The sequence below is a fragment of the Nomascus leucogenys genome, chromosome X (assembly GCF_006542625.1).
Source record: "Nomascus leucogenys isolate Asia chromosome X, Asia_NLE_v1, whole genome shotgun sequence".
In the NCBI taxonomy this organism is placed as follows: domain Eukaryota; kingdom Metazoa; phylum Chordata; class Mammalia; order Primates; family Hylobatidae; genus Nomascus; species Nomascus leucogenys.
Window position 1 is genome coordinate 96,731,273 of NC_044406.1, and position 15,329 is coordinate 96,746,601.

Consider the following 15,329-nt stretch of genomic DNA (forward strand, 5'->3'; position numbering starts at 1 on the left):
CTACATTGGTACATGTTAAAATGAAGTCATTTTAACAAACTATGACTGTACAAATCCAAATAGTACTAGTTAATATTACACAAGAGAATCTTACAAACACATTACATATTACCTTGCAATCTGAAACATTACATTTCATATTTTTGCATGTTTATTTTAAATAACTGAAATTTCACAGAATTTAACAGCAAATAAAGTTTAAAAATTTTAGTTATGTACATTAGTTTCAACCATATTTTACAATCTATAAGGCTCATGTCATAGTTCATCACCAAAAAGATCTACAAAACTTCTTATCCATCCTGTGTGATAGTTTTTGTTTGGTAATGTTGTTTTTTAAGGTGAAAGTTTGAGAAAATGCTACTCTCAGATCTTGAAGTGGAATACTTCTAGTCAGGCTATGTAAAAACCTGAGTTGTACCTTATTTTCATTGAACAGATACAAAAAAAAGAAAGAAAAAAGAAAAGAACTGTGTTACACCATGAATTTAGGTTGTCAGCCTATATGTTGAATTTACAACACTAAGCATCAGAAGTAAACTTCCCTTCCATTTAAAATTTTTTAAAAGGCAATTAGAAAAATGTTTCATTTATTCTTTAAAATAAGGTACAAAGAAGGACTGCAACAACAAACTTCCTCATCCACACCTCCAATAACATCTCAATGTTGTTAAGCATAATCTACGGTGAACTGATTCAGGAGCACACCTGGAGCTATATTCACAGCTCCCAAATGTACCATGTTTTCTATACCAGAGGCCTGCTCAGTGGCAGTGTCTGTCTGTTCAGAGGTCATTACAATAACTTTTGTCACTGCTGGCCTGGACTTAAAGCAACATTCCAGATTCCAGAACCAGTGTTTTATTGTCCCAACTCTTTTCTTCCTCTTCAGGATTTGTCAATTTTAGAAAAAGGGCATGTCTGTCTTGCTACTTTCAAAGAGTTTGTGTGTATCACATTTTAAGACCACATTGTTTTGAGTACTTTTAATGTAACACGTTTCATATGCTGAAATGATGCTAAAACTTGGGTTTGGTACTGATTCGCCCACATGCTCTGTCTGAGCCCCACTGTAATCAACGCCTGGGATCTAGGGTACAGTCTTTGATGTGGAACAAAACAAAGAGAACTGGTCCAAATAGGGATTGAACCCATGATCTCATTAGCAGTACAAGTCTAACCAGCAGTGTACAGTTGTTTACTGTTCTTCATATGCAACACAGCTCCACCCATTTCAAAGGCTTAAAATACTTCTCCAGGCTTAACTAGGAGGCAACTAATGGTCATCTTAGAAGAATGGTTTAGGTTAAAAGCAGCCTGCAGAACTTAAGAGATTCTCTTTCCTGCCATCCTCAGTGAAGTGACTACAGTTGGAACCTTTTAAATCAGCTTTGTAGAACATATAAAGTAGTCCTGAAGGTAGTTGGGTATAGCAACAAGAAGTTGAGTTCTGGGCAATCCCTTTAATTAAAGCTTCTGAAGAATTTATTTTATGGCCTTTTCTAACTTTCTCTTTCACTACTAGGAAGGATACAAAAGTTAGCATTTCCATGTAGAAATAAAAAAACAGAGTGTTAAAAATGGAGACAATAACATGCTAATCTAATTTGAGTAAGTCTATAGCTTCAGTATGTATATTTACAGGATAATTTTTTGAGCTGAAGTAAAATTAATAAAAATGAGTTTTCGGAACATGAGACCAAGTGTAAATCTGTACCTTATGAATCCAAATGTATTTTCTTCACTTTTAGATTTTAAATATACTGAAAAGTACACTGCATATTTGATATTAACAATAATTAGAGCTTCATTCTCAAAAGAATGTATTAAATACAGTCATGTATTGCTTAATGGTGGGGATTCATTCTGAGAAATGCATCATTAAACAATTTCATCGTTGTGTGAACATCATAGAGTGTACTTACACAAACATAGATGGTATAGTCTACAACGCACCTAGGCTATATGATATAGCCTATTGCTCCTAGGCTACAAAGCTGTACAGCATGTTACTATACTGCATAATGTAGGCAACTGTAACACAATCGTAAGTATTTGTGCATCTAAACATAGAAGTGATAGAGTAAAATTACAGTATTATAATCTTGGGACCACTGTTGTGTATGCAGTCCACTGTTGACCAAAACGTCAAACTATATTGTTTTCCATCTTTAGAATTTCCTAGCATCTATGAAATTCTATTCCAATAGAAATTTTTTTAAATGTTACAATTTGTCCATGTCTATTTTGTTATATAAACATAGATATATTTTATTTCTTTTGTTAACAAGAAGTAGATCAGATAATGTAGTTCCTTAGGACAGGACTTTTATGTTGAAAGTTTGCTCTTTATTTAAAAATTAAGAGAGAATGTAAGAAAAACTAGAGTTGTTTCTAAGAAAAATATATTTATGATGCAAGATAAAGGACTTATGATGCAATAAGTGTTTAGCATTTAAAGATCAACAAATTGTTATCAATGATGAAAAGTAAGTTTTTTCCAAGGACTACTACTTTGGATAACCACATTTAAGGCAGTTTAAAGTTTGAGAGAAGGGGAAAGATCACAGAGAAGGGCTTCATTTCTTTTGCCTTCTACTTTTAAAAAGTATTTCTCATGCTCATAAGATCATAACTAAAATTTTAATATTCAATTGCTACACCAAAACCTCAACTTTCAATTATTTTAAAGTACTCAAATTCCTAACATTGTCCCCTTAAAAGTGGTAAAAGCATACGATTTGCATGATAATCACCTTTAGTTACATCAAAGCATAACCATCTTATTCTTCCAGAACACTAAGATACAAATCTGTCCTCCTGTTCATTCAGGTCCTAATGACTCAAATACTTTAGACACTTATAAGTAAGCCCCATATTTATTATGTAAATATTCAGACAAAAGAAATATATTTTTAATGTCTATAATTTTAGGCCACATCTAATGTAATAATTTCATACAATATTTGTGTTCTAACTTAGCTTTACCATTTCAGTCATTCATCTGAAAAAATGAAGACTATCGCAGACAATGACTCTCAGGAAAGGAGACAGATATCAGTTTACTGTACCAAAACAAAATATGAATTCACTTTAACAAGAGAAGAGGAAAGTGAAATCTAAAGTATAACTTTTAATTTTCTTCATTTGCCAAGCATCAGAGCTATAATCTAACTTGGTTCTAGCTAATGTTTGGTAAACTCCGTGTGTGTGTGCATGTGCATGCACACTCTTTTAAGAGTCCTCTATTTCAAAGGCTTTTTCTTCTATGACAAGATCATTTTCCCCTTTAAAATATGTATTACAAATTTCTTAAAATATAAATACCCAACACCTTGTATATGGTTGCTTTGATAATAATGATTTATAGGCATCCCTATAATTTTGACCTTTTTGGACCATGTAGGATAAAAACAAGCCAGAAAGTGGTACATACTGTTTTGCTTTTATAAAAAGTGAACTAGGGATGAACCAAATAAAATAATTTCATAGATACCTTTAAATACATTTTAGCTTTTATAACAGATATAGAGTAGTAATCATCCAGTATCACCTCCTCTGCTTCTTGAGAAAAACTGCTTTCTACCTAGGACTACAATTATTTCGATAACTTCTTATCTCTCCTAATATATCATAAACTCCTAAGGCAAAATTAAGACAAGATTTGCAGGATGAACTGTTTAAACATGACTAAAAGGGGAAACAGCCTCGAAGGACCAGAGAGGTATTAAACTTTACAGATAGATGCAAGAATAGGGTAAATTTCTTATAGTTCATTCTCTCCCTATCAAACTTAAGAACCAAGAGCCCTAGCGCTGAAAAAGCCCATTTTCAGCTTCTCTCAACACCACCTTTTCACAGATGGCCTTTTCTGCCCCAGGCATTTTGCCTGTGGCTCTTAATCAAAGCAGCAGGGAGATTCCAACTGGAAACTCTGAAGATCTGAAAGATGTGATAAGGAATTAGAATCTGATATACTCACTACACTTAATTTCTGTGGCAGTAGGTGCTATATTAATTCAGACAATTCTTTACAATTCAGGAGCCATTACCCATTCTGCAAATGGTTCCTGCTATTTAGTTTCCACATTCTGCTGGGAATTTTGTGGCTACATCTCTGCACATTAGCACAACCTTGGGATAATGAAGGAGTGCATTAACCTCATGGCTAAAATGAGGATTCCAGATTTGAGCAGATAGTTCACCTTGCTTTCCTGTGGATAATTTTGAGTAAACAGCATACAACAACCTAGGTTCCAAACTGTACCTCAAATTAAGTGCCTATAAAATCTGACAAATGTTTCTCATTTTGTAATTAATAAACTGAAACTATCAAATTAGGTATAAGTTTTAGGACTCAGGCCATCATCTCTTTTATAAAAAGGCAAAAAATGTAGGTTGTAAATTAAACTAATTAATTTTGCGTTGTTTGTGATACATCTATTTCCCCAAAATGCATACTTTAGCCAGAAGTCTTGCCACAACCACTTGCCAAAAATTGTTTGGCCTTAACATCTCCAGAATGAGCTTCCATAACAATAATGTACAGTCAGAGGTGATTCGTACAGCTTTTCTTTTCATAAGAAAAATCAATCTGGGTGATGCTACCATAAAGACTAATATTAAATGAGAGGGAGGAGGAACTTGTTTAATCTAATTATTCATAATGAGCCTAGAGTGGTTACCCAAATAATCAAGAATAAAAATGATCACAAGATAGTCTACCACGACAGGGAAAATATTACGCTGCTTATAATGGCTTTAAACTCATACTGCTTTAGAAAAATGCCAGATTACAACACCAAAATATAAAAGGAAATTCAGTTTACAATGAATCCCATAAGTACCCAATCTAGCTAGGACCTTCAAAAGTAATAAAGTAGGTTTGTTAGCTATTTTCAATATCTCAAAAAATCTAATAGAAAGTGAACATTTGTACCATGCAAGCAATCAATCCCCCCTCAAACTCCCCTGACACACAACCCCACTAACCCACACAGAACAAAATAAAACTCCAAAACAAAACATAGCACATCACCTTTTATGTGGTCTTACTGTTCCCTAGAAAGGGCTAAACTTTCATTGCTAATTTCTTAGAATTAAGTAGTTCAACAAAAGTGGCATAGTTCACAATCAAGCTCTAGAACTGCCAGCACCTGCATAATTATTTCACTGCCGAGAGGTCTAAGTACAACGAAGGAGAAAAAAAAGATAGTCTTTTAAGTGTGGTGACAGACCACAATCCTGTTTTGCTGAATAAGAATACATCTATTAATTACTTACGTGTTCTAGAAAAATTACTGCCAACTTGAATTTACATAAAGAAATAGATCTGCATTTTGCTGGGAAATTTATTAGCCAAAATTTTAAGGAATTTTTTTTTTTAAGAGACAGAGTCTCGCTCTGTCGCCCAGGCTGGAGTGCAATGGCGCAACCTTGGCTCACTGCAAGCTCCGCCTCCCGGGTTCATGCCATTCTCCTGCCTCAGCCTCCTGAGTAGCTGGGACTACGGGTACCCGCCACCACGCCCGGCTAATTTTTTTGTATTTTTAGTAGAGATGGGGTTTCACCGTATTAGCCAGGATGGTCTCAATCTCCTGACCTCGTGATCCGCCAGCCTCAGCCTCCCAAAGTACTGGGATTACAGGCGTGAGCCACCGCGCCCGGCCAGGAATCTTTTTTGACTGAGATGTTTATATTCATCTATATTAGTGGTAATTCTCCACTCTATAAAAGTATGTTTTCTAAGTACTAAAATTGGGGAAATGAAACTGCCTCTGCTTTCTAATATATAAAAGCCATAAACACAATACCTGGAAATTATCTCCTTCAGCTCGAACAAAGAATATTTCTACTTTGAAGTCTTGAGCAATGATAAATAGGGTAATCTGTGGACTTTATCACCAAATTCTATGGATAGACTTTTATCAATAATTCTGAGCTCTCCATCCTGCTTCTTATTTTCTATAATCTTTCCTGCTTTTACCCAGATCCTTCAAGGTCAGGGAAAGAATAGTCTATTTATAATAGTTCCATGTACTTCTCATAAACTTTTCATTACCTACACAGATACTATGTATTTTCACAATTGAGAAGAAATCCTCAGTCTCTTTATAAGATTTTATTTCAATCTAAAATCAAAATTTCAATTAGGAGAACATATGACTTGACTTTGACAAGTATTTTACATTTAAAAGATTATGTTTATATATATATATTTAAAAAACTTAATTCAAGATAGTCATTTCATTTAAAAAATACCTGGTCATATTTGAACATACAACTTGACTATGACAAGTACTTTAATTTTAAAAGTTTTAATAATTTTATTAAAATTAAAAGTTTATAATTTTATTTATAAATAAAAACTTAATTCAGGATAGGCATTTCATTTTTAAAAATACCTGGTCATATTTTTAAGAAAGGTTTTAGAGTTAAGGGACTACACACAAGCTAGATCACTGTCTTCTATAAACTGGTTAACTTTTAAGAGGAAAAAGGGTACTCAAACAGATATTTTGCACACCTATGTTCATCGCAGCATTATTCACAACAGCCAAAAGGTAGAAGCCACCCACCCAAACGTCCACCAATGGATGAAAGGATAAACAAAATGTGGTATATACATACAATGGAATATTCAGCCTTAAAAAGAAGGTAAACTGACACACGCTACCACATGGATGAACCTTGAAGACATTATGCTAAGTGAAATAAGCTAGTCACAAAATGACAAATATCATACGATTCCACTGATATGAGGTACCTAGAGTAGTCAAATTCATAGCAACAGAAAGTAGAATGCTGGTTGCCAGGGCCTGGAGGAGGAAGAATGTGGAGTTCATGTTTAATGGGTACAGAGTTTCAGTTGGGGAAGATGAAAAACGTTCTGGAGATGGATGGTGGTGATGACTGTACAACAATATGATTGTGTTTAAGGCCACAGGACTATACATTTAAAAATGGTTAAAATTGTAAATTTTATGTTACATGTATTTCCCCACAATAAAAAAAAAGAAGAGATATAATTGAATAACATTCTGAAAATCAAACAATAGTCTATCTAATCACAGATGAACCGGATATTCGAATTTTTAAAAAGATGCCTATACCTAGAATGCCTTTAATTTCACTGCTTATTTTTTGTTTTGTTTTGTTTTGTTTTTTGTTTTGCTTTCTCCCTCCTTTATGCCCCTATCCCCTAAGTTCATTTAATTCTATTTATTCATTTTGTGAGTTATGGGTTTTTAAGGTGGGACGACCAGAGGCCAAGAATCACCAACTTTTATGTTAAAAAAAAATTGTATTCTTAAAGTCTAGTCCATGTAGCCAAAGAATACAATTTCCTATCCTACAGTAGTATTGTTTTGTAATAAGCTTTATCCTTAATACAATATTAGTTCAAGTCAATTTTCTTCTGTCTGGGCTATACAACTCTGAGTTGTATACTTTCCATAATAATATCTATGGATTTTCTTGTTGCAAAATTTCAGTCTTAACTCCTAACTAGAACTTTTGAAGGATTACTGATCTATGATTTATAAAATTTATACTAACTTGCTTTCAAGTTCATTATTTTCATGACAAAGCTGCAAAACATAAATAATCAGAAAATTTTATCTCGGTTAGGGGATGGATTTTGTAGACACATGCTCTGGGTTTGAATCCTGGTTCTATCACTTAATAGATGTGTGAGTGGGTAAATTATTTAAATTACCTAATTCTCAGTTTCCTCATTTTGAAAATGTAGATATTAGTACCTAAGAATTATTACAAGGACTATGCATGTAAAGCTCCTCAACAATGTCTGACGTAGTAAATTCTTAATAAATGGCAGCCATTAACAAAAATAATCATAATAACATAATACAAGCACACTACTGGACAGAAAAATATTATATTCCAACTTTTAAAAATGACTCCTTACAACTTTTGATGCTAAAATGAATCCAGGAAAAAAGCTTAATTGTATTTTGTAAGACTTGTTTTCTTTTGTTTATCTTTTCCAAATAGTATGATTGTTAATATCTTGTTAAACAAAAGAAATTAAGCCAAACAAAAATGAGAAGTAAAACCAGGTATGTGCATGTGTGTATACACACACAAACATATGTATACACACACACACACATGCCTCTGCCTCTTTAACGTGATATATACAATTTGAGGAAGCTGTATAGAAACATGAGAAAAAAAGTTGAAAAGTAAACAGGAAGAGCTATAGATTGCAATGAGGGTAACAAGGTATACAAATGTAGGCAAATTTCCAACTTCAAGTATTTGAACAATTCATTCAGAATCACATTATTGTCAGAAAATTATACTGTAATTCTGGTCATTACCCTAGGATATAAATGGACAAGTCTAGAAAAGTTGGATGTTTTCACTCCTTGCCAACATAGGCAAAAGAATTTATTTTTTTCTTTAAACAAAACCCAATTGCTACCACAGTTAGTACTACGAAAGATTTCTAAGGTATATAATGTTTGATAATGGGATTTCTGCTACAATTTCACTAGAAAGCACAAAGGGTTTCTATACTACCAACTCTTACTACCCAAATATAAAGCAATATTCTGTTTTGAAAACAGACTTGTGTTTCCAAAAATGTTTTCCTTGGAACACTCAGACTTTGGGGTGGGAGGATAAAAGGGTCCTGTAGTCAAATAAGCCTGGAAAATGCTACATTCTATTTCTCTCTCTTAGATATACATAACACTATTAACATAAAAGGTTCTGAGAAGTCCTACAGTGAGCAGAGTTGTTTACATTTTTTAACCAGTGTTTCCCAAACTTATTTGGTCATAGAATTCTTTTCTTCAGGTAGCGCAAAGGAACCAGTGTTCCTCATAACTTATTTTGGGAAATGTACAATAAATTGCCATTGATTAGTATTAAATGTGTAATTTAATATGTACCTGTCCCAAAAAGGTAGCCACTGGCAGAATTTGCTGAAGTCCCAAAAATGAGCCCACTGTATTTTATGTCAGAAAAAAAAAAAATCTAACATGCCTAGACTAGTACTTATATTATCTTTAACAAGTTGAATTTATTTCCAGAATATGTGTTTCAACCCTAACAGCCTGTATGTTATTTAATCAAATCCAAACACCCAGTTTCTTATACCTGTGAAAAGCTAAAAAATTAATATGATCCTCCAAGCCACTGGGTTTTTTTCTGGGCTTCACTGTAAGCTGAGAAAACCCTGCAGCTGTGAGCTACTGCATACCTTCAAATATAAGAATACCAAACTCAGTTACAGCATTTTATTAACTGGGGCTGAGCCTGCATTTATGCAGTTCTACAGTAAAATAATTAATGCTCCACATTAATCCTGAAGTAAAATAGTGATTATTACTTCATTCTCCTAACACCTCTATTAAGTATATAGAACAAAATACTGTAATTACTATTTTACCTATGGAGGTTGAGCAACACGCCCCAAGTACCAATAGTCAGCAGGGAGCAATTTCTTGTTGGACAGACACTGTGCATATTACAACTATAGAAACTGTATCAGATAATCACCCTAAAATGTGAACAAAAACAGGAAATTCCTTTACTAATAGATTATTATTTAAGGAATTTTCTTCTTTTGAAATAATTTTGGGTCACAATTTGCTTGAAATCTAAACTTGAACCAAAAAACTCACATTGTGTGCTAGATAGCTTTTTGTGAATTCAGACATTAAGAACAAAGTTTTAAACAACTGTAATGAGGAATTACTTTGTCCTTGTGTTAGATAAAAGAAAATAAGCAAGCTACAATTAATTCTGGGTGAAGTGTGAATGTGAATGATTATACTGCTAGGCTGTGGCATCACTTTCTTCCTAGGCTCTCCTTTCAATTTCAAAAGTACTTAAAAGTGTAACAAAATGTGTAAGATGAAAGAGACAACAATTATTTTTAAAAAACATAAGAGGGAAGAAATAATGACTGTTCCTATAGAAATCACATATTTTGGTAACCCATGGACATTTGGTCATTGGTTTTCAAGTTATACAAAATAAGCTGGCCACTGGAAGAAAAAAAAAAAACACTTCAAAACATCGATGGCAGAATATATTAATCACAGTATTTTATATTATGGTAATATATATCAATAACATTTTACCAGAGAGAAGGTAAATGGTCAAAGACAAAGGAAAAACCTGACATGAAGGAAGACAAGAACGTTGACAATTCAGTAAAAGGAGTTAAAGTATCAGATTCAAGTTTCATAAGTTTTTTTTTTAATGTAAAAGCAGAGGTAACAAAAATTGGTCTTCACCTGGTAAGTGTGTACTCCCTGAGTCCTGAATGCAAATTCATGGCAGAAAAAGTACCTATGCATCCACGTAATCTTTTGTCTCGACCAATCTTCCATGTTACAAACAGTGGGCTGTAATGGAAGATAAAAATAGGGTAAATAAATCAATTCAATTCAAGCAAGTATTTATTGAGTATTGACTGTCTGCTAGGTTAGGTGCCTGAGATATAAAGACCAAAAGACAGGCCTTCAAGGGGCTCAGAGGCCAGCCCAATAGGACCACATTTAGCAAAAGTTATATTATACTACTGCTACATTATATTGAGTGTATCCTATATGTTTGGCATCTCAATAAATGTCTTAAACAAACTAATTATGTTAATCTTCATCAACAATTCTAGGAGGCTGATACTAACATTCCTATTTACAGATGAGGGAGTCTCACAGTTGATATATAATGAAGTAGGCACTCAAACCTGGGCAATCTTAACTACAGAGCTTTAATCATTATAGCTAACTGTGTAATTACTCATTTAAACCTCAAATTACTGACTTATTTGTAAGTCTAATTTGGAAAATCCGGGATAAAAACCAATGATTTTCATAAATACTTCCTGAAAATATAGGGGATATGTACTGTGAAAGGTGCTACAAGGATGCCTAAAACACAGTCATTGCTCTCTAGGAGCCAGTATAAGAGGCAGGCATAACTATTACACAGCTAACTAATACAAGGAAAAAGGAAATGGATACTATAAACCATGTCCAAATGCCATAATTTAAGTTATTAAGATAGAAGAAAACTTCATCAAGCTTGACATTCTTTAGCTTGACCTAGAAAAATCAGTAGGGTTCAGAGAGGTGAAGGGCAACAGCAGACATTAACAAAATAATACTCTGAAACCAGAAATTTCATTTAAAATTTTAGATAAAAGTATTACCTGCAAATACAATCTCTCAAGCATCAAAGAACAAAGTATCAATTATAACAAAATATCATCAAGAATAATGTGGTTTTAGATGAAGTTTAATACAGTAGATATTTGGATTCTGCTGCAAACTACTGACAGCCTCAATTAATGGTTAAGTCTAAAAACAATTACATTCTAATTAGAGCAACTTTGTATGCCAGTTTTTATGAAATAATTTACCCATTTTAGGACATTTTATAAAAAGATAAGTACCTTACAATGGGGATGGTCTATGGTAATATAAGTATTCACAGTAATACTGGAATAACGCATTTCTGCTTTCTAAAAACTTAAATTTTAAGGGGATATACCATATGTTTTTTTCCTCTAATACACTGGTGAGTTGGAGAACATCCATTCTTTAAAATACTCTTTAGTGAGTCATCAGCAGATGGATGAAAAGATATCTCATTCAAGTACTTCAATCACCCACCTTAAACATTTAAATTATGCTGAACTCTGACAGCCACAATGGCAGATAGGTTCCCAAATAAGTAATATATACAAACCAGGGAGAAGTACTAAGAGTTACCATCTTCCAAGAGCCAAATGTCCAGTGGCATTCAAAAAGATGACTAAAGTATAAGGTCAAGTTACTGTCAACATTAGCATTCAAGTGAAGGACGACCTACACTAAAGGTATTAAAATAACAAACAAAAGGTAAAAGCCAGTTTTTTTTTTTTTTGCTTTCTATATCATATGCAATAAACCTGTTATAACTTGAGACAAGATTCTAATGCTCCATTTGGAAATTTTTCTCCAATTGTTCTTGACTAATCACTGATCAGGAAGACAAGAATTAGATGAGATTACTTTCTCACCAATTCTTTCATTACTCGTATAAATACCAGTATCTTAAAATTTAAACCTTATCTTTAAGGATGAAGTTCACCTCTTCATTTTTCAGTTTCTAACCTGGCATAGTCCATATCAGCAACCACTTTTTTGTTTTGTTTTGTTTTGAGATGGAGTCTTGCTCTGTTGCCAGGCTGAGTGCAGTGGTGTGATCTCGGCACACTGCAACCTCCGTCACCTGGGTTCAAGCAATTCTCCTGCCTCAGCCTCCTAAGTAGCTGGGATTACAGGTGTGCACCACCATGCCTGGCTAATTTTTGTATTTTTAGTAGAGACGGGGTTTCACCATGTTGGTCAGGCTGGTCTCAAACTCCTGACCTCGTGATCTGCCTGCCTGAGCCTCCCAAAGTGCTGGGATTACAGGCGTGAGCCACCATGCCCAGCCTGTCTCTCTCTCTCTTTTTTTTAATTATACTTTAAGTTCTGGGGTACATGTGCAGAACGTGCAGTTTTGTTACATAGGTATACAGGTGCCATGGTGGTTTGCTGCACCCATCAATCCGTCACCTACATTAGGTATTTCTCCTAAAGTTATCCCTTCCCTAGCCCCCAACTCCCCGACAGGCCCCGGTGTGTGATGTTCCCCTCCCTGTGTCCATGTGTTCTCATTGTTCAACTCCCACTTATAAGTGAGAACATGTGGTGTTTGATTTTCTGTTCTTGTGTTAGTTTGCTGAGAATGATGGTTTCCAGCTTCATCCATGTCCCTGCAAAGGACATGAACTCATCCTTTTTATGGCTGCATAGTATTCCATGGTGTATATGTGCCATATTTTCTTTATCCAGTCTATCATTGATGGACATTTGGGTTGGTCTGAAGTCTTTGCTATTGTGAATAGTGCTGCAATAAACATATATGTGCATGTCTCTTTATAGTAGAATGATTTATAATATTTTCGGCATATACCCAGTAATGGGATTGCTGGGTCAAATGGTATTTCTAGTTCTAGATCCTTAAGGAATTGCCACACTGTCTTCCACAATGGTTGAACTAATTTACACTCCCAACAGTGTAAAAGCGTTCCTATTTCTCCACATCCCCTCCAGGATCTGTTGTTTCCTGACTTTTTAATGATCGCCATCCTGTCTCTTCTTTTTTTTAAAAAAAAAAAAAAAACTTTATTTTTCGATCACAGAAGTAGCATATGATCATAAATTAAGAAATCAGAAATACAGAAATGTATCAATCCTCTCCCATAACAATGGCTATACAAAGTATCTCTATGTAAGACAGGTCTTTTGGCAGCTTCAGAATGAAGTGAATCACAATGTAATACAGATAATAGCATGTTTTTAAAATACCATGATGGTTTCTGAATAAGGCAGAACTATGTTGTATATTCTCTTCCTCAATGACTGCCATGAGAAACCTAAAAGTGTGAGTGAATTCATTTCCTATCAAAAACGCTAGAAATTAAAGTCATTTAAGTGTTTTACCTTCTACTTTCTTATTTATCCCAGGAAATATACACATACACGATTCTTACTATAATATAACCCTATCTGCTCAAGTAAACATTTAAAACTTAAAGTAGAAAAATAACACAAACTAAACACTATACTATGAAATACGTTGCAGGGCACTCAAACATATGGTGGGAGAAATTATATATTACTAGTTTCTTATAATACCATGCTATCACTGATGACAGAATGATTAATTCAGAGCTTAGGTTGCTGGAGGACAAGCTGCATTTTACAAGGCAGCCTGAGGAGCAAAGATGCTCCAAAACAAGCAAGGGCATGGACATGTAAAAGTGCACAGCACATTCAGGAAACAGGAAGTAGTCTGACAGTCTTGATAACTTGCTATGGGCTCTTTCAGACTTAACATTTCTTTGAATTTGAAGCACTGTGGACTATGTGTTCTCAAGAGCCTTCATAAGACGTAGAGCAGATACAGAATCATCTGTACTCTCCCTGATCCTTACCTGCCCCAGGCAACATCCACTTTGGGAGTTGGGATTGCGGGGAAGTATCTGTGTCAAAGATGGGAGGGAGTGCTACTCCACAACCTCACTGTGTTTAGGACAGATGCCTGAAGATGGAAGAGGTCAGACTTTTAGTAGACAGAATAAAACTATTCAATAAAAATCTGGGACTCTAATTTCTCATTACAAATGCTCATCCAACACATTTTATAAAGTACACGTGTATGGAATTAAAAACAACTAAAATACCTAAAAGCAACATTTAATGGGGATAAGAACCCGGGAAGTTAAGCATTTTAAAGTAGACAGAAACATAATAAACATCCCTGAGCACAAGAGATTGTATCTTGTGTGTGATAACCACGTTGTACAGGGCAATGACTACGAGAATGTTCAATACATATTATCTAAAAATAGGAACAAATTTTTTTCTTCACGCAACACAGAGGGAAGGAATAGGCAATTTCATTTTAAATGTGCTATTAAAACATGTATGAGTTCCAAAAAGGACCTAATACATCAGCATAATCAGAGGCAGATCAAAGTAGAAAAAGGCTTTTGAGCCTGTTGAGAGGAGCTGCTCAATGAGAAAAAAAATACAGAAAACCAGTTCATAGTAAGACAAAGATTGGATGTTTTGGGAAAATGCGTTTGCCATATGGTTTGAGGCCACCTACATACATTGAAAAAATACTACAAACTAGAAGAGGGCTCAAAATGAGATGAAATATTAAGGAAAATGTTTATCTGAAGGTAACCAGACAAAGCTTTTAAAGTAATTTTCCTACTTCTGAGAAACCTTTGGAGAAAAGTAAACACTCCATTTTTTCTTGTCTGTAGACAGGAAAAGGAAGTAACCATCTAATCTAGATGAATCCTCCCTGCCGACTAGCAGCCAATACTGTCAGGTCAACAGTAGCTCTAGGGAAATGTAGTTGCATACAATCAGCAAAAGTACAAAAAGCAATGTAAATCTGAACAGGACACTCCCCATCTATTGATGTGAGCCAGAACAAATCAGAAATATGTTTGCAGGAGCAGAATACAATTCAGTGATACAATGAAAAAGGTGTATTTACTTAATAATATTTTACCTTAAACCCTATCTCTCCTGCCATATCAAGGCAAAGCAGAGGTTACAAAAAAGTCTTAGACTCTGGCAATTTGCTCTTCTTTAGAATGAGATTTTTTAGAATGAGATTCATAGGAGGCAACATTAACAAAATAACATCAATCTCTACCAGTGCAATAATAATTATAATAATTAATAGAATGGGGTACTCAACAAGGTTATTTATATTGGAGCGGGGCGGGGGGACAC

The 15,329-nt window shown here is 34.3% G+C and overlaps 1 protein-coding gene across 1 annotated transcript in view; it reads right to left on the reverse strand.

Annotated features, from left to right (window-relative positions):
- AMMECR1 (AMMECR nuclear protein 1) overlaps positions 1-15,329 on the reverse strand; it is a 133,152-nt gene that overhangs the window by 61,578 nt on the left and 56,245 nt on the right. The window contains exon 2 of the mRNA XM_012499099.2: positions 10,272-10,382. Coding sequence (XP_012354553.2) covers positions 10,272-10,382 — 111 coding nt within the window. The remainder of the gene's footprint in view (positions 1-10,271; positions 10,383-15,329) is intronic.